Source organism: Vipera berus (genome assembly GCF_964194415.1).
Source record: "Vipera berus genome assembly, chromosome: 1".
In the NCBI taxonomy this organism is placed as follows: Eukaryota; Metazoa; Chordata; class Lepidosauria; order Squamata; family Viperidae; genus Vipera; species Vipera berus.
In genome coordinates this window covers 36,955,282-36,980,801 of record NC_138202.1, presented here as the reverse complement: position 1 = coordinate 36,980,801, position 25,520 = coordinate 36,955,282, and the positions used below count along the sequence as shown (strand labels likewise).

The 25,520-nt window shown below is 38.0% G+C and overlaps 1 protein-coding gene across 1 annotated transcript in view; it reads right to left on the bottom strand.

Annotated features, from left to right (window-relative positions):
* BEGAIN (brain enriched guanylate kinase associated) overlaps positions 1–25,520 on the bottom strand; it is a gene marked incomplete at both ends in the record, with an annotated part of 178,964 nt that overhangs the window by 74,892 nt on the left and 78,552 nt on the right. The window contains 2 exons of the mRNA XM_081333979.1: positions 2,520–2,586; positions 7,175–7,336. Of these exons, the coding sequence (XP_081190105.1) occupies positions 2,520–2,586; positions 7,175–7,336 (229 nt within the window). The remainder of the gene's footprint in view (positions 1–2,519; positions 2,587–7,174; positions 7,337–25,520) is intronic.

Genomic DNA, 25,520 nt, shown 5'->3' with positions numbered 1-25,520 from the left:
CTGTATGCACAATACATTTCAAATGTCTAAAAAGACACATTTTCATAAAAGCTACACCTGGAGCATTCATTCACTTTTAGATCAAGAGTTTTCAAAGGCAGTCTTTATGCTTATTAGTCATAATGTAGGTCTCTTTACAATTCTTAAAACTATTTAATAGATATTCTCTCAGTAGAGTGATAGAAATTGCCTGCCTGGATTCATTCACATTTCACAGAATATCTAAAACAGCTTTTGACGTTGAATTACTTGTTAGTTGTGGTTAGCAACCCATAGATAATTTCTCTGGCAAGGAATACATCATCTCTGTAAGTTTCTGGGAGTATTATAGAGTATTACATTAATAGATCTGAGACATGTACCAATAACTCTAGAAACGACTGACTTTCTCAACCCCAATGTAAGAACACCTAAAAAGGTGTAAATCACCAAAGTCTGCATAATACAATTGTTAAATTTGACACATTTACTACTTTTATGTTACCAAATTAACTATTGGATGTAGTGACTGTTTTGTGTTAAAGTGTTGGGGGACAAGAATTTAATTGTTTTCCTTTGGATAATTCCATAAGGCCAAATTACTAAAATCTACTTTTAATAATGGAGACAGAAACATATAAATACATTATAGGACTTTTATGTTTTCCTTTGAGTACATTATAGCAGTTCTTAATAATCAGTCATTCCTTGCCAGTATCACATCCTTAAACAATATTCCCAAAACTAAAGTGCACATCTATATGGAAGTGTGCCTTACTGAATTCAACGGACTAGGCTCTAAACCATCATAGGGCTGCTACATTAGTTATGAAAAACGTAGAACAACGAACTTTATACATAACTGTGGGCCTTTTATATCAAATCAATAACAAGGCAGAATCATTCACTAAGCAAGCAAGCCAGTGGGAAAAAAGTGGGAACCTTTTTTAGTTACATTTAAAATTCATGGCAGTATAAACATTTTCCTACTATTCAGGAAATGCATGGACATACACGTCTACAGATCTCATTTATAAAGTGGGATCTATTTTAGAATTTTAAATATAGCGGCTTCCCTGACTTGAGGCTGTATAATTGATCTATTTTTAATGGTAGTAAAGGTAAAGGTTCCCCCGCACATGCGTGCTAGTCGTTTACGACTCTAGGGGCCGGTGCTCATCTCCGTTTCAAAGCCGAAAAGCCACCGTTTGTCTGAGGACGTCTCTGTGGTCATGTGGCTGGCATGACTAGATGCCAAAGGCGCACGGAATGCTGTTACCTTCCCACCGTAGTGGTCCCTATTTTTCTACTTGCATTTTTACGTGCTTTTGAACTGCTAGGTTGGCAGAAGCTGGGACGAGTAACAGGCGCTCACTCTGTTACGCGGCACTCGGGATTCGACCTGCCAAACTGCTGACCATCTGATCGACAAGCTCAGCATCCTAACCCACTGAGCCACCGCGTCCCTTTTAATGGTACAGGACTGCATTTTACATCTACTTTTTATTGACACCTTATGCTAACTAAAAGAGAATACATTTTAGGAGAAATAGAAAGAATCCTTTTTCTGAACTATTTGAAAAACGTATGGTAATTTGTAATATTTACAGTGTATGCTTTTATTGCAACAAAGTAATAGAGAAAATCACTGTCATACCCATTTCATAGATAGGCAACTATGAGAAAAAATTAGCTGGTCACTCACTTAAGGATACACTTGACTTCCAAGTGATGAATTCTATATTCTACTTCAGCTTTTGCCAACCTGGCACTTTGTGGATATTTTGAGGTACAACTCTTGGAATTGTCTATTTATCAGCATGTAAAATAAGATACAGCTTGAGCACACAAAATTCCACGTAATGTAGCTAAGACACATCTTCATGTGCTTTAATCTAAACGCTTCCCTCTCCTGAAGCTGCAAAAGTTTAGTATTATATATGAATTCTTTTTCTGTCCATCACTACTGAAACATTGATTCTGTAACTGGAACAAGTAAATATGATCTGCAATAAAACACTACAGTAAACAGTAGGCATTTGGAGTGGTCAGCTGGACATGCCTATTCCCGGAAAATTCCATTAATTTCAAACTTGAATTTTTATTTACTTTTCTCGCTTACTCTTTCTCCCAGCCTCAGTCACCATATTCTTTGATTGCTGCATGCTCAGTTATCATTGGACTCTTTGGGGATATTTACCGGTAATTTTCTCCTGTTCAGATTTGATACCACATGAGTTCCTTTTTACAGGACAAAAAATTAGAACATCAAATGTTCATCCTGTAACAATGGCGGTTCCCCTTCATTAGACAAGAAAAATTTATTCATGCAGAATAGCAGAAAAATCTTACCAAGTTATAAAATCAGGTTGCAACTATAAGCACACTTATTAAAGATGTCATAATTCAGTATTGTAAGGCTTACTTCTGAGTTGCTTTATCATAATGAAAATATAAGATACTTCATTTTCAATTTATTCTGGCAACCAAAGAATCACACAGGTCAACTTAATAATCATACAATAGCTTCCTGTACTTACCATCCTGTATAATTTATCTTCTAGGTCTTGATTAATTCTTTGTAAGGCTAGGTAATTGTTTTGTATCCTAAAATAAAGAAGAAATAATATAATTAACATATATCTGCACTTTCATATATCTGCACTTTTAAAATTTATTTTGCACGAGCAGTTGCAACTTAGTTCCTATTTCCTTATATGTGAGATAGGTATTTTATCTGTAATAAATCTGAAAAGCAAGATGATGAAATGGCCTAGCTAAAACCTGAAAGACACAGAATCAAATCTCCACTCAAATACAGAGCTTTCATTGGCCAATCTTGGGCTGAACGCTATCTTTTGAGTTTGGATCTACCTCACAGGACAGTAAGAGTAAAAGAGAAAAGGAAGAGAGAAACATATATATTATTTAGTTCCTAAGAGCAAAGTTAAGAATAAACCTGGAAACAATAGGAACCTGACTGAACAACTGTGGAACTTATTGTTCCCTATTCCTCACTGTGGTGCAAATTCAAAGGCTGTTGTGGAATATTGGACAGTCAGTCTAAAAAATAAGTTGACCTAGATAAAGAATAGTGCTCTGGTGTATTGGCACTTTTCACACTGTTTAGCTTGATAAAAATTAAAGGGAGAGACGGTATCTATCATTACTTTTGATTCCCCGTAAGTTAACAGGGACCAAGCATTCTGAGAATGGCTCTTCTTTTCTCTTCCTATTCTGAGTTCATTGTCCATCTGAGGTCATCAAAAACAAGCAGGAGAGACAGGTTGCAGGCCTATCCATTAGAGAGTTTTTGGAGAACTAGGAAGGTGACTAAAATTTCCCTCCCTGCTCTAAACCAAAGAGAAGTCATACTCATTGTTTAACACATTGTTCAATTTCCATTATTGTATCTGTCTAGGTATATTGTATCTGTCTATATATAGTGATCTACTTTTATACACACACACACACACACACACACACCACAGACAGACAGACAGACACACACACACAGGTAGGCTGAGAAAAGGATAAGTGATATTGTATTGCCTTATTGTACACCTCATTCTATGTTGATTTCCATTTTAAAATCATTAAGACATTTTTTTCATATATTGATTGTAGTAAGTTTATCTAAACAGTGTCTATGCCTTGGATAAGCAATTCCTTAATTATTGTTTGCTGGAACTGAGTCAAACACCTTTTTGTAGTCAATGAAAGTCATGCACAGAGAGATGGTGTACTTGTGCCTTTCAACGTCTTGCTGAACAACCTGGATGTGATCCATTGTGCTGTAACCACTTCTGAATCCTGCCTGCTCCTTTGGCTATCATTTAATGTTGACAATATTCTTTTTGCTATTAACTTGGTGAAAACATTATAGATGACCAAAAGAAAACGCTTATTGGGTGATAGTTCTTTAAATAATCTTGGGTCCCTTTCTTGTGTATAAGAATCACTTCAGCATTTTTCCATGCATCAGGATTTTTTTCTTCTCTGAAGCATCTTGAGTAGTTTTGCTAGTATCTTGTGTAAACTGTGATGACCAGCTTTCAGTGTTTCAACCATACAGCATATACAAGGTAGAAAAGATCAGATTTCCACCAGTTTTAAGCCTAAGCACCTTTAGTACTACAAAGAGATGTCTTAGAATGTTTTAGAATTTTAGAATGAAGCAATTTAATTTTGAATATAAATGTTTAAACCCTGACTCTTAAATAGGGATGGAGAACTTTGACATGAAACCCTGGAGAATTTCTGGCAGTACAAACACAGTTGTTTGGATTTGTCACTACCCATCTTGCAAGTCTGGGTGAAAGATAATATAATATAAATGTTAAATGATTTTATTATGAGAGTTTCCAGCATCTTATATAAAACCTGCAATGTTACTATTTTTTCAGGCTGCAGGCAATTCCCTAGCATCTGTTTTGAGGCATCCGTGCTGGATGGGAAGGATAATTTTGGACTCATTTTTTTATTATGAGGTAAGTGTAGATGAAATACTGAAGTGGATGCCTTAAGTCTTGCAGAGACTTTCTTAAACTCATTTTTTTTTAATTTCCAATAGGAAGAAAATTGGTCTATATAAAATTAAAAGGAAGCTACTATGGACAAATGCAGTTAATAAAGATTCAGATTAATATAAAAGAATTGCTATGAGGCTCTATTTTCACAAATCCCTTGACAAATGGGCTAAAAAAGCATGAGATATTTCACCTTTCAGCCCTCATTGGATTTTAAGTGTGGGCTCTGCTCACAAGGAAGCAAGAAGGACCTGGATTTTAATAAGATCTCTTTAACATTCCTCTGGGATTAATACAGACTCTTAAAAACGCTAATAGGAATTTCTCTGCCATGGTTATACGGAGTTAAATTTCGATGGAGTTCCTTTGAAACACTTTCCCCATCTCTTTCAGTAGCTGGGCTCATTTTCCTTTTTTGATGTAAACATTCAGCAGTCTCTCCTTCATTTCCCACAATCTCTCACACGAAGCTGCATATCACGATTTAGAAAGTCAATATATAATAGTGTGCTGCAAAGATTCCTATCTATACTATAGGGGTAATTTGTCATTGGGACATTTTTCCATTCCCTTTTGGCATTTACAGGTAAAAGAGAAATAGTTTCTTGTAAGAAACTATCTAGCACTCTACATGGGGGTATCTTTGAACAGAGTCTGGAAGCTTCAGCTGGTGCAGAAAGGAGCGGTGCAGGCAGTCCTTGGGGCCCTAGGCTGGTCCATGTTACACCAATGTTACACAGGCTGCACTGGCTATCAGGTTGCTTCTGGGTCCAATTCAAGGTCTTGGTTATCACTTTTAAAGCCCTTTGTGGCATAGTTCCAGGCTACCTGGATTCAAGGTGCTGGTGATGACCTATAAAGCCCTAAATGGCTTGGGTCTGGGATATCTGAGGAAACACCTGCTGCCGGCATCAAGCTCCCTTCGTCCTGTGCACTCCCACAGGGAGGGTCTTCTCAGGCTACCACCGGTAAAAGATTGCCGGTGGACAATACCCAGGGGGAGGGCCTTCTCTGTGGATGCGCCTGCCCTTTGGAATCAGCTGCCTGTAGAGCTTAGCACTGCCCCTGACCTTAGTTCATTCTGCCAGGACCTGAAGACCTGGCTCTTTGAGCTCTCTGGCCTGGTCTGAGCATATTAATTGGGATTTTAACTGTTTTTAACTGGGGTTTTATTGCAAGGTTTATATAATTCTTTTAATTGATTTTAAGATTTTTGTAATTGTTGTATCTGTTTTTTAAAATACCTTGTGAACCGCCCTGAGTCCTACGGGAGAAGGGCGGTATATAAATTGAATAAATAAATAAATAAATAAATACCTGAGGAACCAGCTCACCCTGCTGGAGTTAGCTCGCTCTGCTGATGTCAGTAGAAGGGGCATGCTGCGGATTCTATCAGCCATGGATTTTGGGTTCCTGCCCTCTGGGGCATCATTCCCTGGAGGTGAGAAACTCATCCATCCTTTTTACCTTCTGAAAAGTCTTGAAGAGATGGCTCTGCCAACTAGCCTGGGACCTCCAATGGGGGTCTGAGAGTTTGGAAGCAGCTCATGGAATAGATAACCCACCCACCCCTCCTCCCAGTGCACACTTTGCTCCCTTCCTCTCCATCCTGGTTAGTTTTATTTTAGTTGAATTTTAAATTTATGATCCCTATTTATTATTTTAATGTTTTATAATGCATTTTAATTGAATGTCTGTAAGCCATCTAGAGTTGCCTCTAGTGAGATGGTCAGCATAAAGTATAATTAATTAATTAAATAAAACCAACTAAGTTGCTGCTAGAACTGGAAGTATATTCCACTGAATGCAATGAGACTTTGTAGGAGAAGGAGAGACAGAACCTAGGGGCAGAATCAAGAGGAATCAGCCAAGAGTCTCTATGTAGCAACAAATGGACTAAGTCCATCCCCTCTTGAATTCCATTGACCCTTATCTAATGTCAAAATACTGCTAACCATTAGTTGAGTAGCTTGCTGTGCACAGGCATGTTTAGTAATAAATCAGCTTAATTGGAACTTCATGTGTGGTCCTGATCTTTAGCAACTGATAGTCTCATTCTTTTACACACATAGAGTACATACAACCTTGTTGTTAATCTGAAACAAATAATTGAAGCATTATACTTACTTCTTATTTCTGATATTCAATCATTCATTCTTTTTGGCAAATGGTGAAAAAAATGACCATCTTTAATTATTTATTGAAAGAATAAGAAGAACAGGACCTGATGACAGATCTTTTTAGTCCTGCATTTAGTTCTATTAGTGATCAACCAGTAACCCACAAACTAGAATGGAAAATATTTCCTTTTATCTATTTAGAATCCCTTATTGATTAGCTTTGTGCAATGACTCTAAGATCCAGAATTATTAGAGATAAGAAAGAGAAAAAATAATCCCTATTTAATTTCTCTACCTCATGAATAATTTTATATATCTTGATCATATCTCACCTTACTTGTTCCACTTCCCCACAACTTTAAACATCCCGTAGGGGAGATGCTCCAATCCTTTGATTATTAGTTCAGTGCTGAGATTTAATTAATGCCAACATTGAACTTCCTTTCTAATTTTTAATGAGTATCAACATTCTTCACATTTCTGATATTTCACAAAAATAATATATGTAATTTATTTTCTGTAATGTCAATGAATTCAGACACAAACCGTCTCAGCTTTTCGGTCACTTTTTCTAGTTCTTCCTGAGCGCGTCTCAGTTCTACTTCAAGATATTGACGGGTAGAATCAAATTCAGTTTCAAGCATTTCCAGTTTGTGAGTTGTGTACGAAAGACGCTTACAGAGTTCCCCCTTCTGTTCCTGTAGCGTGCTAGAAAGACACAGAGTGCAACAGATTAACAATTCTGTATAGACAGTCTAGTGCAGGGGTCAGCAACCTGAAACAGTGAAAGAGCCACTCGGAACCGGTTCCCTCACAAAAGGAAAAACTGGGAGCCGCAAAAAATGTGTGCACATGCACGTACATGCGCGCATGTGCAGAACAGGGTTTGACTGAAGAGTGGAGCCAAGGCGAGATATGCACCTACCCTGCATATTTGAATTGATTGTTTGAACTTTTTTAGTCCCACTTTTTTTTCCGGGAGTGCACATGGCAGAGGACTCCGGAGCCACAGGAGACGGCTGAAAGAGCCGCATGCGGCTCTGGAGCCGCGGGTTGCAGACCTGTGGTCTAGTGACAGATATGGTCACATGAATTATACAATTTACATAATGTAACAAATATTAGAATTTTACGATTATTCTTTGGTGTTGAATTATAGCTGTCATCCTCTGGAGCAAAATTTCAGAAAGTGAAAATCATTACCAATATTTTAGTTTACCATGACTACATACAGTATAATTCTTTAGTATGTGGGCATTAGACTTATAGTGAATTAACCTTTTATTTGAGAACTAATAATTGGAGATACAAATACATGGAACTAAGATCTTTTGCACAAATCAAACAAAAATTACGGGGCCAAGTAAAAGTTCCTGCTATGGATTCAGAGTTTAAGATTCCAAAGTGGATCCCACCCATTGGATGCCTATTGGATATGTAGGACTGAAATACCTATAGTCTGCTGTTAATACTGGTTGTTCTGTTTTGTTGCTTGGTCACTATTTTATGTTTTGTATTCTATATTTATTATAGATGTTTAATGTTATACGGTTTTGGAATTCGTTGGTTTCCTGTTTGCCTTTATTTCATATGCCATCTAGAGTCATAAATAGCCTCATAAATCTTGTAAACAAATAAATAGTGGTTGCATGCTACCTAGGATTTCTAGGAATAACAGAAAGTGGGAAAAACTATTTAGTTTTGGGACATTCTTTATTTCCTACGCTGTGATAGAGAATCATCCAATCTCTCTTTTTAACTTCCCCACTTTATTGTTTAGGTGTGGGAAAAGGAAAATTTAAAAAAAAAATTGTCTCACTTTTATATATAGTACAGGTAGTCCTCAACATACAACTACAATTGAGCCCAAAATTCCTGCTGCTAAGCAAGACCATTGTTAAGTCATTTTACAACCTTTCTTACCATAGCTGTTACTGCAGTTGTTAAGTTACTAACAGGGTTGCTATATGAATCTGGCATTCCCAATGACTTTGCTTGTCAGAAAGTTGCAAAAGGTGATCACAGGATCCTGGGACATTGCAACCATCATAAATATGAGTCAGTTGGAAACATCTGAATTTTGATCACATGACTATGGAGATGCTACAATGATCATAAGTGTCAAAATTGGACATAAGTCGCTTTTTAAAGTGTTGTTGTAACTTTGAACGGTCATTAAACAAACTCTTGTAAGTTAAAGATTATCTGTACCAGGATACTGACAAACCTTTCTGTTAACGGAATTCAATAATAAGATAGGATAGGAAAAGAAAGGGAAAGACAGGAAAGGAAAGGTTTTAAGGACATATTTCTAAGAGAATGTGGTAACTCTTAGTACGTTTTTTGGTACAATGTCTTACAAAAACTGAATGAATTATTAGCTCAATTACAGTTATTAAAATAATGTAGTTCATAATTTGTTCAAACTGGAACTTATTATTTTAATAAAAACAATTTATAATTACAAAAGATGATTGGGGGGGAATCACTCCGAACCAAAAAATGTTATGTAGAAACAGAATCTTATCTATATATCCTTTTTGTAAATTGAACTGCCTGCACTGAAGTATGTTATGTCAGTTCTGGGTGAAGCCTGCAGGCTGAATCTGTGAATACATAATAAAACTCTTTTGAGAAAGTATACGAACAATTTAGAAATGCTGGATGACAAATTATATGTCTTTGACAATAGTGGCTTTACATATTCTTGGTGCTTGTTCATACACCATCCTATAAATAGAAATAACACTTCTCCTACAAAGTTTATTATCAGGGCTCTTTGTATTAAAAGACCTCAAATATAAGAGCACTGGGGGGTAAGGTTAGTGTTCAGGTGAGCACTGACTTTTTAGCAGTGGCAAATCAGAAGCTTAAACGAAGCCCAGTAACTGGGATAATAGCACAGTAGTTCCTCCTCACTGTCATTCATCAGTGACAGGAATTCAAAGAAAAACTGACTAGTAGCCATTGAAACTTCAATGTCTAATCCTCTTTTGAATTTTCTGAGTTAGTGGCCATTACTCTCTCTTCTACAATCTTAAATATGGGCATTGGGTAAAGAATTGCTTTTATTTTGCAGGACTCAAAACTCCTGTCATTCAGTTTCATGGGAGGGCATCATTCTATTTTTATTAAATTTTTTAAAATGACCCAATAGCTGAAAGTCTCTGTGCAGTTTACAATAAAATACATTAGACAATGAAATTTGAATAAAAGCATATACAATGAAATAAAATAATGAGCAAAATGAAAACTCTGTATGAAATACACAGCAGCAACTGTAACTGCATAACTCCCATATTATTTTAATGCCAAACAACTACACAACATTATTTTTGTAAGAATCAGCTTTTTAAATTGCACATTTCTGTATATCTGAGTAACATCCTCTTCTGTACTAAAGCTGAGTCTTTTATGATATAAATAGCTTTAAAAAAATCCACTGAGCACTGTAGATCTTGTCCAATGCCAGCCTTAGCTATTTTAACATTTGGAGAGGAAAACCAAATTTCATAAGAAACATCCCAAATTCCCTTCTCCTCCCTTCCTATAGATAGAAGTTCAAAGCTGTAAACAGCATCATCCTTGAGAAATAGTACTTCACATTTCATTATAAATCCAGTTTTCATCCCAAAGTTATTATTGCCAGAAATGGTAAATGAAATTGTTTCATAGCCAAAATCATTTCTTGGAAATTAGAATCCAGCTGCTAACACTGAAAAATACTTTTCTATGTTCCTCAGTTGGAAGAAGCAAGATTGGGAATAATTGCTTTCCAAAGCCTATACCTAAGTTTATACATTGTAATATGTCATGCTTTACTTAGCCATAATTGGTTGACTAAGCCATAATTGGATTAATCCACACAATACTTTATATCATTAATCATGCTTTAAGCTGGACTGATTCACTGAATAAACTTTGTCAAAACTAAAACCAGCATTATGGCCTTAGAAAATAATTGCTAGTTAAAATAGACGATGTAACAAACACCAATGAATTTAAGATTTCCTTCTGAGTAAACATGTATGGGATTGTACTGCACAAAGACTAAATTACCAATAGGGCAGTTGATTGCTTCATATGTACAAATGGGATTTAAAACAAAATACTTTATTGCAGATTGGCTCCAATTTAGATTTCTACCCACTCTGTTCAATGGGTCTATTTTTTTCTTTCTTTCCTTCAGTCAAGCAGCATTTGATAACTACTAAGGATAATCAGTGCTCAGTGGCGTATGTTTGGGGACAGGGAGAGAAGGATAGAGTAACATTTTCAAAGAATTGTACCTTTATAAAAGTTATGACAGAATGTAGCCACTGCCTTAAAAAATCTGCTGATGGTTTGGAGAAGGTAAAAAGAGGGAATTGCAGTTTACCTACCTCTTCAAACACCCATTTCTCTCTGTCTGTATTTACAAGATAGACTGAACAACAGATAATTGTTCTTCTATTCATTCATGTCTGATTCTTGGAGACTGCCTGGACAAGTTACTGCAGGGTTTTTTTGGTAAGATTTTTTAGAGAAGGTTTGCCATTGCCATTGCTTCCTTTCTAGGGCTGAGAAAAAGTGAATGAGCTGGTTTTGTGCCAAAGGCAAGACTAAGTCCTTACATGGCATGGGTCCAGAATACCTCGGGGACCACCTGCTGCCGGCGTCGACTCCCCTCCGCCCTGTGCGTTCCCACAGAGAGGGCCTCCTCAGGGTGCCTCCGGTCAGAGAATGTCGGCTGGTGGCCCCCAGGGGGAGGGCCTTCTCTGTGGGCGCCCCGGCTTTATGGAATCAACTGCCGGTGGAGCTCCGGATGGCACCGGATCTCCGCTCCTTCCGGCGCGGGCTAAAGACCCATTTATTTGAACAAGCTGGCCTGGCCTGATGGGGGAATGTCAGGGTTTTTATGGGTTTTTTTTATTATTGATTGTTTTAACTGGGCAATTTATTTAATCTTTTTTAACTTTTGTATTTCTATTTATATGCCCTGTTCACCGCCCTGAGTCCTTCGGGAGAAGGGCGGTATAAAAATCCAATAAATAATAATAATAATAATAATAATAATAATAATAATAATAATAATAATAATAATAATAATAATAATACTCCTGTTCCCCCAGTTTCTAGCCTAATGCTTTAACCACCAACTAACCCATTTTAGTCTAATATATTTTCCAGACCCAGATCATGGTATATGTGCATAATAGGAACCCAGTTAATTGTATTAATTGAGTAAAGCAGTGTTCAATTAATCAGAGGTAATGATTATAACTTCTGGGGTACCTTTCACATATTCCTAGAATTTCTCACTGGTTCATGTGACTGGACTAGAAAAGAGATTTACCTGTACTCATAAGTAGCTTCACAGAGAGACTTCTGACGCACCTATTTAAGGATGTGAAAATGTTCCTTTATGGAAAATTGTGACCCTCTAATGGGCTGTATTAACTGTTGGATTGCACTTAGAATTTTTGGAATAGTTAACTTCAAGGTCAAAATAGTCTGTTTCAAAATCAATTCTATTTTTGAACACTGGAATAGTCCTTTTTGAGGGAAATGCTCCATGATTAAATATTAGGCTCACTGCAACACCCGTTATCTCCTGTGTATCTAATGGGATATTGGGTGAGAGCTAGTTAAGAAATAGGTTCTCCCATTCAAATGAAGGTCTATGTGGCTAAGAGGGCATCTCAACTTCTAAAAATATTGGCATCTTATTAGCTTTGATCCCTAGATGAAAATAGCTCAAGCTGCTGGCAATTGTTGTTTTCTCTTTTCCAAAGTCTCTGCAGTAAATGGAACAAGCCAAGTATATTTGACTTGTGGTGCAGTGGACGGGGAACATCAGGGAACATAATTCAGAGCAGCAGAAATGAAGTAATCATCTGCCTATTGGGAGATCCTTTTTTGCTTTGGCAAGTAAATGAGATGATATTGCTGTGCATGGCAGATGAACATTAAGAGAGCCAAAGAATGAGAATAATTACGAAACTTAGTCAAGGTTTTCCTTTTCCCCTCCTTTTTTGGATGGAATTGCAACTTCATGTTAGCAGTTTAAACAATAACACCATTTGTGAGATTGCTTGTATTTTTAATTTAAAGTGAACAGCTCTTAATTTAGCAGCTGAGGTTTTTTTTTCAAAATCACAGTAAACTTTCCCAGCTGATCCTGTGCAATAGAAATATGCTTCATTGAGCCATGTAAGGTTATTTTAATATATATAATCACAGAAACAAGATTACTATATGCACAGAGATGGAAAAAAAATCACTGTTACCCACTATGGAGGAATAGTTGGTAAAATTGACAGAATTTGCTGAGATGGACAAACTGACTTCTTTGATTAGAGAAAGGACAATATCTTACATTTACTGATGACTAGAAACCCCTTATGGACTTTTTGCATAAAAATGAAAAAATAAACTTGTGATTTATGGTTTTGATAATTACACAGGATAATTACAGAAAGATGAGTCATGATGCAGCTTTAGAAAAAGAGGTTAAAATATATTTGTACTTAATTGCTGTGAATAATTATTGGAAGCCACTTTAGACCTTTGTATCTTTCTTTATATCTTTCTCCTTTTTTCTAATCTTTTTTCTTATTGCACTTTTTTATTTTCCTCTTTCCTTTTCATTGTATTTATTTTAGTTAGTATTAATTATTAATACTGCTGATAAAGCTTTCAATGACAACGATATATACAAAAAAGACTATTGGCTATAAAAGCTCCTAGTTCTCTTTTAAATACATATAAGTAGTTGAACAACACCACGTGATTTGGATGGGTGAAATGAACTTTTGGTTCATATTCTGACCTAACAACCTAATAAATTTATGTTGTTGTTGTTGTTAGTTGCAAAGTCATGTCCGACCCATCGTGATCCCATGGATAGTGTTCCTCCAGGCCTTCCTGTCCTCTACCAATAAATTTATAGAGATTCTCTAAATGTTTCAATTTGGAATGCATACATATTTGCATTTTATACAGATTTGCAGAATTGTTTATTACTATATTTTCTTATTGATACTTTCATTAAAAATGACTCTTTGGTATTTGGGTCTGGATATATTGAAAGAAAGAAAAGAAAAGAAAAACAGTTACATTATGAGTTACATCAATAATATTTTGCAACAAAAAGAAAGGTAGAAATTCAGATTCAATAGATGCTTTTGTGGAAGCTAGAAACTACCTACATTTTAAAATACATTAAATTAGAGTCTAGAATGGCCATCATTTTTTAGCATTAAAAACAGAATTGTGATTAACTCTAAAGAGAAACTCATTCTTTCAAGCTCTCAAATATCTTGAATTTGTCATGAACATGCATTCTGTTCAGGACCAGGGACAGCTCCATGCAGAATAACTATAAACCAAATAACTATTTTTAATGCACATAATGTTTTAGTTCAATACACAATGTTCACAAGGAAATATTAGAGATGTATGAATGGAATAGCATTGGAAACAATTATTTTCAGTACAGTATTCAGTTTGCAAATTTCTGGATCCAACGTACACTTAAATTTCAGGAATATCTCAAAGTTCATTCAGCTGAGGCAACCCAGTGGTTAGTTCTTTGAAATTATAGTACCTTGTATCTCCTAAAGAGGCTGAACAAGAAATCACTAAAGGGGTCCCCTAATTCTGGAAATAAGTTACTATTTTGGTGTCCTTTATAAAGCAAAAAATCAGAACACTTCTATTATGTGTGGATATTGTGATTCACTTGCCAATTATTAAATGCTGCCAAGTACAAAGAACAAACTGCTGCCATTAAATGCATTCCAGGTTCACAGATTGGTTTTGAAATGAATAAAATCATCATGAATGGAGTTTATTGTGAAATAATTTGCTGCATTACATTCAGCAGGCTATTTCACTCACTGGATCCACTTTCATTCATGAAGACTTAGATTATTCTTGAGAGCAGCACAGCAAGAAGAATGTACATACATAAATGAATTATTGCCTTCCTTCTCATTCTGGAAGTAAAGAAAAGGATTTATACAGCTGAGAAAAAACAATTGGGTGGGGATAGATATGAAAGTGCTTTGCAAGTATCTGAAGTTTCACAGAAGGTCAAGACACATTCTCTTTCATACCATAATAATCTTAAATTAAAGGAAGGTGGATTTGGACTGAGTGTCACAGAAAAACAATTCAACAGTAGAACTACTTGTGGGCTTGGGTGGTAACACCCCTTGTGTCAAGGTTCCAACTAATGAAACTGAATAAAGTAGAACTCTGAGGCTTGAGAATTCCTCAAAGAACATACAGTATTTATTGGGTACATAATATTGGCACGATCAAAAGTGAAATCAACTCTAAACTTTCCCCCCAGAGATTCAGAGTAATGCAACAATTCCCTCCCTTCTACTATGCTACTGATTACATTATCCAATAAATGCATTTGGCAGTCTTCTTAACAGTTCTTCTCTCCTCCTTTAGGGTCCGGTGAGAATGACCTTAGTTCCCATGGGATTGTTCTATATTTAGTCTAATAAAAATAAAAGCAACCTAATCCCCTCCTTCTCTTTATGTGGCAACTGAGAATGACAAAGATGGCATCTGCTAGGTTCATTGCAGACATTGACACCTTGTTTGATAGTGTTCAAACAAAGGTTGGGGGTGCTGAATTCTTTCACTGATAACAGCTTTGGACTTGATGGCCCACATGGCCCCATTCCACTGTATGATTCTACGTCTATTCCCAAGTAATTAGTCTTGGGATTTTTGCAGGATTGGTCATTTTTTAAATAAAATAACCACATGCCAGAATTCCAAGGGCACTTATGCTACATAAATATTTTATAGAAGGAATAAATGCTACATGGAGGGAAGTGTGTAGTGGGGTGCCCCAGGGCTCTGTTCTGGGCCCAGTGCTCTTCAACATCTTCATCAATGTTTTGGATGAGGGGATAGATGGGGAACTCATCAAATTTGCAGATGACACCAAGCTTGTAGGAATAGCCAACACACCAGAAGATAGGCTTAAGATACAGAAGGATCTTGACAGACTTGAACACTGGGCGCTATCTAACAAAATGAAATTCAATGGTGAAAAAAGTAAGGTTCTACATTTAGGCAAGAAAAACCAAATGCACAGGTACCTTGCTCAATAGTAGTAACTGTGAGAGGAATCTTGGAGTCCTAATTGACAATCACTTATATATAAGCCAGCAGTGTGCTGCAGCTGCCAAAAAAGCCAACACAGTGCTAGGCTGCATTAACAGAGGGATAGAATCAAGATCACATGAAGTGTTAATACCACTTTACAATGCCTTGGTAATGCCACACCTGGAATACTGCATCCAGTTTTGGTCACCACGATGTAAAAAAGACGTTGAGATTCTAGAAAGAGTACAGAGAAGAGCAACAAAGATGATTGGGGGGCTGGAGGCTAAAACATATAGGGAACGGTTGCTGGAATTGGGTATGTGTAGTTTAACGAAGAGAAGGGTGAGGGGTGACATGATAGCAGTGTTCCAGTATCTCAGGGGTTACTACAAAGAAGACAGAGTCAACCTATTCTCCAAAGCACCTGAGGCAAGGCAAGAAGCAACGGATGGAAACTAACCAAAGAGAGAAGCAACCTAGAACTAAGGAGAAATTTCCAGACAGTTAGAACAATTAATCAGTGGAACAACCTGCCTCCAGAAGCTGTGAATGCTCCAACACTGGAAATTTTTAAGAAGAGGCTGGACAGCCATTTGTCTGAAATGGTGTAGGGTTTCCTGCCTGAGCAGGGGGTTGGACGATGACTTCCAAGGTCCCTTCCAACAATATTATTATTATTATTATTATTATTATTATTATTATTATTATTATTATTATTATTATTATTATTATTATTATTATTTGGCATTCAGATGCAACAAAGCATTTCATTGGCTCTTTACTATCCCCTGAATTTCATGCAATACCAGTGTTGTGGCAGAACACAGATGTCAAAACTCTGAAAGGTAAGTCAACAATGACCTCACTGTCTAAGAGAATGAGGTTACTGATGACAAACCACATTTCATATTGCCTTCTGTGCTTTCTCTTAGGGCCAGGTAGAAATGCAATGGAAACAGTGGTTTCTACTCTGCCTCCCCTGCCATCTCCGTAGCCCTAAATGAGAAAGTATAATTGTTTCCAAGAGACTCTAATCTTCTGATTTCCACTGACCACCTGGGAAGACAATAGGCTGATAGATCTAGATGTACTAATAGATATCTCTTAATTGCTTCCATTAACAGTGAAGCAACTTCTTGCCTGGATGTACCCTCAAAATTTTTGCATGACCACAATTCATTTCTGATCTCATTCTACATTTAAATTTGTGAGTGTAAACAAGATCAGGATTTTTTGTTAAAAAAATTAATATTTAAAATTTAAGGTGTAGTATTTTTATCACTACTAGATAAGTTGCAACTCTGCTATGCTACATATAAAAAGTAATCTTGTGTGGGGTGGGAATGTTAAATTTTTAAAGGTATTAAAATAAGCAATGAAAACCTTTGGCCAAACTTGGGACTTGAAACTGCCATCTTCGGTTTATGCTTAGAATAAGCATTATTCCACAATCTTTGGTTTTTATAAAAGGAACACTAGATAAAAAATGATCCTAGCACAATAAGAGATCAAAGTAATTCTGAACTGATGGAAAAGATAGAACACATCAGCCAAAGAATAAGGATTGCTTGAAGTTGTGTAGGTGACCCTGCCCTTCCATCGGGTGTTGTATTGTACCCCAGTGAGAAAATGATCAGATGTTCACTGTTCCTGTCCAAAATTCTATCAAATTCCTGTTGATAATGAACAATGTCCCTACTCTCCTTTCTTGTATGTTTTTTTTTGTCTCAAAACCACATTTAGACCAGACCAGCCTTGAAATCTTCAAAGACTTCTTCAGGAAGAGAACTGTGCTTTATAATGCAGGAAATAAGATTAATCTATAACGATAGCAGCAGAAGTAGCCTAAATATTTAAAGTGTTTAAAGCATAAAATCTTTGTTAAAAGGCCAGGGACAGCTAAAGGAATTTCCAGTGATGTGTTAAAGACTAAGTGAGCCACTTGGCAGAAGACATTTTCAATTTGGGGAAATGCCTGAAAATAATTGCTATCGTGGTGGATGCAAAAAACAAAAGGTGATCATTTAGAAAAATGCTATATGTATTAATAAGCATTAGATATCATCATGATATCTGCTATTCTTAAACTTTGCTAGTTGATTATCAGTACATAGATAGGAAATGCAGAGAAAAGCAATTCAGAAATACTATCTCTTGCTGCCCAGAGGAAATCAGCAACAAATAGGACTATTCCAAGACATTTGTTGCCTGAATGCCTTGGCCATTTTCCTACATAGAGGAATCACAATATGGATCAGCCTGTGGCAGTTCAAATAAACACGGCAAGCCAACTGGGATGGAATGCAGTGGATTCCCAGAAGGGAGGGAGGTGCATTCCAGAGAAGTAAGAAGCAATTTAGCTCAGGTTTTAAGTGCGAGAGAAAGAGGATAAAGACAGCCCCTCCCTAATAGTTCACAGAGTACAGGTAATCCTCAAGTTACTAATGTAATGGAGCCTATAACCGAGGATTTGTAGGAGTGACTCACCTAACTTGAACGTGATCACTCCCTGCTTTCACCTAACATTCATGAATCAAATGTGTGGGTCGTTAAGTGCACGAGGTATCTGAGGGTGGGGAAGGTCATGGAGTGGCCTAGTGCTTCCAATCATCCGAGGCCTCCCCCAACCCACTGAGATATCTCATGCTTGCCCTTCCATCCTTCCCGACTGGGTCACTTACCTTATGTAGATCTCAACGATCAAGGGATCTGTCTTCTCTCCAGCTTCTCTGCCACAGTTTCGCCTTGAGCAAAGGCTTCCCAAGGCCTGCAGGGATGAGAGACTGCATCCCTATAGGCTCCAGTCATCTTTGCAAAAAGCCTTTGCCACTGAGAATGGAAGTTGGGATGGGTTCATGTGTTCCTCCAGAAAGGATTCTGTCACCGAGAATGGAAGCTGGGAGAGGCATGCGCGTCCCTCCAGCCTCTGTTTTACAGCGGCAAAGGCTTTTTGCAAAGATGGCAAAAGCTTTGCAAACAGAAGGAAGGCTTCATGCTTCATGCTTCATGCCTTCCCTCCATTTGCAAAGCCTTTTGCCACAGAACTCATCTAGGCCTACGTTGGCAGAGGACAGAGGCCTAAAGTACCATGAGATCATGCGAGGTCAGTAGTGTGAGATCTCATGCTACTGATCTTGCAGTTCTTTAGGACTCTATTCTCTGCGAACACACTGAAGCAGGCCAATAAACTGAAGGCACACTAGATCTTTGCAAGGTGAGTATCCACAGGCCCAGTGCAGGGTGAATGTTGCAGTGCTTCTGTGGTTGTTTGTAAGGGTGAATGACTACTGTGATGCTGCAGCATTCATAACTTTGGGACTGTATCTTAAGTACTTGGGGGGGGGGGTTGTTGTAACTTTGAATGGTTGCTAAGTGAACTGTTGTAACTCAAGGATTACCTGTATATTGCAAATGCAGATAATAGAATTCTCAGTCTGGCAAGATTTTGTCTATAGGTGTAAAGCAATAAAGAACTCAGCTTGGAAGAATTGCTGTCATTCTTGGTTTTGGGCCTGACACCAGCTTAAGGGGATTGTCCCAAGTATTTCATAGGATATATAAAGCTCTGATCTGAAATGATATGTGGGAAAGAACTTGGAGCTAAGAGATAGTGTCTAGGGAATGGTCAGATAAGAGAGAGATAGTCTGCAGCAAGTTAGTGAGCAGACAAAGAAGCTCAGAAGAGATCTTTCCTAGTTTCTCAGGTTGTAAATGAGACAGCAGGAGATGTGTATGTTCAGACACATTAAGAGTCTATTAATATAGCCTTACAATAAAGGGACGCGGTGGCTCAGTGGGTTAGGACGCTGAGCTTGTCGATCGGAAGGTCGGCAGTTTGGCGGGTCGAATCCCGAGTGCCGCGTAGCAGAGTGAGCGCCTGTTACTCGTCCCAGCTTCTGCCCACCTAGCAGTTCGAAAGCACGTAAAAATGCAAGTAGAAAAATAGGGACCACTACGGTGGGAAGGTAACAGCGTTCCGTGCGCCTTTGGCGTCTAGTCATGCCAGCCACATGACCACGGAGACGTCCTCGGACAAGCGCTGGCTCTTCGGCTATGAAACGGAGATGAGCACCGGCCCCTAGAGTCGGAAACGACTAGCACGCTTGTGCGGGGGAACCTTTACCTTTACCTTTACAATAAAATAGAATTACCTCATCTGGTCATGTTTCCTGTGTGGTCTACCTGGGAAGGCTGACATATCCCTCCCATTAATAGCTCCTGTTTCATTCTACTTAATTGCTTCCCCTTGTTCTTTATCTTACCTGCAAAGATGGAAAATAGTAGTATTTGTCAGCCTTCTGTTCAAATTACATTAATCTGATTTACAACCCTCTTGAATGGAGGGAAATGAAGAGTGTTTATATCTTGGTCATGTTCTCCATTCTTGCAATAGTTCACTATCAGATATTCTTGGAGTTTATACTAGTAAAAAATAATAATTATGTGACCTTCTGTTTCTAGGCAGAATGTGTCAATTTCCATTGCTTCCAGTGGCAACGGAATACACAGACCCTTGATTGGTGAGATGGAAGGAGGGAGAGAAAAGAGAAGTATGCATGGAAATTATTATGAAGGTAACTAAGGTGTTTTCATATTTTAGCCTGAACAACATTGCACAGACCTGTTTAGGCAGAAAAGACTTTGAAATCTCCGTTGAATAAGAAGACACATATAAGTAATCCTAAACTATTAGCTTTACTTCTACTAATGTTTGCCATGTTTGCTTGGTATTAAATATGGCAAATACTCTCTCTCTCTCTCTCTCTCTCTCTGTGTGTGTGTGTATGTGTGTGCGCGCGCAAGCACCACAATAAGCTATCCATGGATCTGCGCTTCTAAGTTTGACAGCTATTTCTTCTTGTCTGAACTGGGGATATACTGAGAAATAGCTAAAAGAATAAAATGGATTGAAGGTTCCAGTCCAAGTTGCAATTCAGCCTTTTGGGCAAACTTAAACAAATCAGTAAACTTTCAATTTTGTCATTTAAGAGGGGAAAAAAAATTACAAGGTGGCAGTTCAGAAATTGGTGAAAGCATATATTAGATCTTCAGATAATCAGAAAGCAGTGAAGCTCTGCAGTAGAAATGAGAATTACAAACTAGCCAGTCTGACAGCAATACCTGGAAAGATTCAGGAATGATACTATTTTAAGAACCTTGCAAACAATGAAGGTGATTACTAGAAGTATTTGACAGTAGCTTCTCATGACTTCATGTTCAGGAAATTAGTTATTTATAGGATGAATGGTATGCCTATTATGTGGATCCAAGCTGACTTGGACACCATTTGGTGAGAGCTCATCATATAGGACTGAACTATCAAGTGAGATGTTATATCAAGTGAGGTGCAGTATTGTCTGGGATGCTACACTTCCTCTTCACAAACTGTTTTCCTTGTTACCTTCTGGGTGGAGGCTGTATGGTATCCAAAGCAGAACATCTAGATTCAGTCACTGTTTTGTTCCATATAAAAGAGTTCAACCTTGTAAAGTCTCAAGTTTCCTCTTTCCACTATGTATTCAAAATGGACAGTGATTAATACATATATCTATACGTGTGTGTGTAGATATATATATCTATATATGTGTATGTGTGTATCTATATCTATATCTATATATGTGTATGTGTGTATATATATATAAATATATGTATATGTATATGTATACTGTATGTGTTTTCTGAGGTTTTCGCGGGTGTTTGTATGTGGATCTTTGGTCATTCGGGTTTTTCCCCGCGTAAAATTAAAGGTGTAGGTGCAACGTTTCGACGGTATATGTATATGTATATATATATGTGTATCCCCTTCATGGATTACTGCCTTGTCATGGCGAAGGGGCTTGCGTAATTCAATGAAGCTATGAGCTATGCCGTGCAGGGCCACCCAAGACGGAAAGGTCATAGCAGAGAGTTCTGACAAAACGTGATCCACTGGAGAAGGAAATGGCAACCCACTCCGGTATCTTTGCCATGAAAACCCTATGGACAGTACCAAAAGGCAAAATGATATGACGCTGGAAGATGAGCCCCTCAGGTCGGAAGGCGTCCAATATGCTACTGGGGAAGAGCAGAGGGCTAGTACTAGTAGCGCCAGAAAGAATGAAGCGACTGGGCCAAAGCCGAAAGGACGCTCAGCTGTGGATGTGTCTGGTGGTGAAAGGAAAATCCGATGCTGTAAAGATTTTTTCTCCATAGGAACCTGGAATGTAAGATCCATGAATCAAGGCAAGCTGGACATGGTCAAACAAGAGATGACAAGACTGAACATCGACATCTTAGGAATCAGCGAACTAAAATGGACAGGAATGGGTGAATTTAATTCAGATGACCATCAGGTATACTACTGCGGGCAAGAATCCCTCAGAAGAAATGGAGTAACCTTCATAGTCAATAAAAGAGTAGGAAAAGCAATACTGGGATACAATCCTCAAAATGACAGAATGATCTCAGTTTGAATCCAAGGCAAACCATTCAATATCACATTAGTCCAAGTCTATGCCCCAACCACCAGTGCTGAAGAGGATGAAATTGACCGGTTCTATGAAGCCCTACAGCACCTTATAGAACTAACACCAAAAATGATGTCCTTATCATCATGGGGGATTGGAAGGCTAAAGTAGGAAGCCAAAAGATAACTGGAATAACAGGCAAGTTTGGCCTTGGAGTACAAAATGAAGCAGGGCACAGGCTGATAGAATTTTGTCAAGAGAATACGATGGTCATAGCAAACACTCTTTTCCAACAACCCAAGAGACGGCTCTACAAATGGACATCACCAGACGGTCAACACAGAAATCAGATTGACTATGTGCTCTGCAGCCAAAGATGGAGAAGCTCTATACAGTCAGTAAAAACAAGACCAGGAGCTGACTGTGGCTCAGACCATGAGCTTCTCATTGCAAAGTTTAGGCTTAAACTGAAGAAAGTAGGAAAAAGCACTAGGCCACTCAGGTATGAATTAAATCATATCCCTGTTGAATATACAGTAGAGGTGACAAATAGATTTAAGGAATTAGATCTGATAGACAGAGTGCCTGAAGAACTATGGACAGAGGTTCGCAACACTGTACAACAGGTAGCAACCAAAACCATCCCAAAGAAAAATAAATGCAAGAAAGCAAAATGGCTGTCTGAGGAAGCTTTGCAAATAGCTGAGGAAAGGAGGGAAGCGAAAGGCAAGGGAGAAAAAGAAAGATATGCCCAATTCAATGCAGAATTCCAGAGAATAGCTAGAAGAGATAAGAATGCCTTCTTAAATGAACAGTGCAAAGAAATAGAAGAAAACAATAGAATAGGGAGGACCAGAGATCTTTTCAAGAAAATTGGAGAGATGAAGGGAACGTTTAATGCAAAAATGGGCATGATAAAGGACCAAAATGGCAGGGACCTAACAGAGGCAGAAGAGATTAAGAAGAGGTGGCAAAATTACACAGAAGAACTATACAAGAATGAGCTTAACGTCCCTGATAATCACAATGAGGTGGTCACTGACCTCGAGCCAGACATCCTAGAAAGTGAAGTGAAGTGGGCCTTAGAAAATCTGAGCAACAACAAAGCTAGTGGAGGTGACAGTATTCCAGCTGAGCTATTCAAAATCTTAAAAGACGATGCAGTAAAAGTGCTACACTCAATTTGCCAGCAAATTTGGAAAACTCAACAGTGGCCACAGGATTGGAAAAGATCAGTTTACATTCCAATTCCAAAGAAAGGCAGTGCCAAAGAATGTTCAAACTATCGCACCATTGCACTCATTTCTCATGCTAGTAAAGTTATGCTTAAAATCCTACAAGCTAGACTCCAGCAGTATGTGGACCGACAACTACCAGAAGTACAGGCAGGATTTTGAAGAGGCAGAGGAACTAGAGATCAAATTGCCAACATACGTTGGATCATGGAGAAAGCTAGGGAGTTCCAGAAAAACATCTACTTCTGCTTCATTGACTATGCTAAAGCCTTTGATTGTGTGGATCATAACAAACTGTGGCAAGTTCTTAAAGAGATGGGTGTACCAGACCATCTTATTTGTCTCTTGAGAAACCTATACATGGGCCAAGAAGCAACAGTGAGAACTGGACACGGAACCACTGAATGGTTCAAAATTGGGAAAGGAGTCCGGCAAGGCTGTATACTGTCACCCTGCCTATTTAACTTATATGCAGAGCACATCATGAGAAAGGCAGGGTTAGAGGAATCAAAAGTTGGAATTAAAATTGCTGGAAGAAATATCAACAACCTAAAATATGCAGATGATACCACTCTAATGGCAGAAAGTGAAGAAGAACTAAAGAGCCTCTTGTTGCGGCTGAAGAAGGAGAGTGCAAAAGTTGGGTTGAAACTTAACATTAAGAAAACCAAGATCATGGCATCCGGCCCTCTCAATTCCTGGCAAATAGATGGGGAAGAAATGGAGGTAGTGACAGATTTTATTTTCCTGGGCTCCAAGATCACTGCAGATGGGGACTGTAGCCAAGAAATTAAAAGACGCTTGCTCCTGGGGAGGAAAGCCATGGCAAATCTAGACAGCACACTAAAAAGCAGAGACTTCACCCTGTCAACAAAAGTGCGTATAGTCAAGGCTATGGTCTCCCCAGTTGCAATGTATGGCAGTGAAAGCTGGACCATAAGAAAGGCTGAGCGCCAAAGAATTGAGGCCTTTGAACTATGGTGCTGGAGAAGACTCCTGCGAGTCCCTTGGACTGCAAGGTGATCAAACCGGTCAGTCCTAGAGGAGATCAACCCTGACTGCTCTTTAGAAGGCCAGATCCTGAAGCTAAAACTCAAATACTTTGGCCACCTAATGAGAAGGAAAGACTCACAGGAGAAGAGCCTAATGCTGGGAAAGATTGAGGGTAATAGAAGAAGGGGACGACAGAGAATGAGGTGGCTGGATGGAGTCACTGAAGCAGTAGGCGTGAGCTTAAATGGACTCCAGAAGATGGTGGAGGCAGGAAGGCCTGCAGGGACGTTGTCCATAGGGTCGCGATGAGTCGGACACGACTTCGCAGCTAACAACAACAAATATATGTGTATGTGTATGTATATGTATATGTATATAGCATGTGCATATGTCTGTTATGTATGTGTATGGGTAGATATATACTTTCTTTTGAGAGCAGGCAACAGAATTTCATTTTTAATGTGGCCCAGTGCACTCACAGCAAAAAATGACAATAAAGGTTATCTTATTTTAGCATCATATCTCATCTCATCTCATCTATAGTTTCATACTTGGCCAAGTATTCTTCAACATTTTCATAATTAATGACTTTGATGAAGAAGTAGAAGAAATGCTTATCAAATTTACAGATGATGCAGAACTGGGTGAAGAGTTAATATTCTAAAAGGCAGAAATAAAGTTAAACTAATCTTGACAGTTTAGAGACATGGTTTGAAAAATAACATAATGAAATTAATAGAGACAAATTCAAATTCAAATCAATCTGAAAGATACAGCAGGGATGCCAGACTAAGTATTAGAAAAATATATTGTAATTGAAGTAAATATGTATCACTAGCAAGATATTGTTGCTGAAAAGGCAAATGTAATTTTAGATTGCATAAATTATCTAACTTGGGCTGCAAAATGCCAGATGACCTCTGTGCTAGTAAACTATTAAAGAGCTCTATATTTCTTTGCTGTCAATTAATAGTCGTCTAGATTTTTACAGCTTAGCTATGGCAGAAAAATGAATAAAAGAAGAGTTTCTATTTCAGGGGGGTGAGTTTCACTTCATTTTGTATTGTTCAGTACGTACATGAGTACTGCCTCTAGTATTGGGTT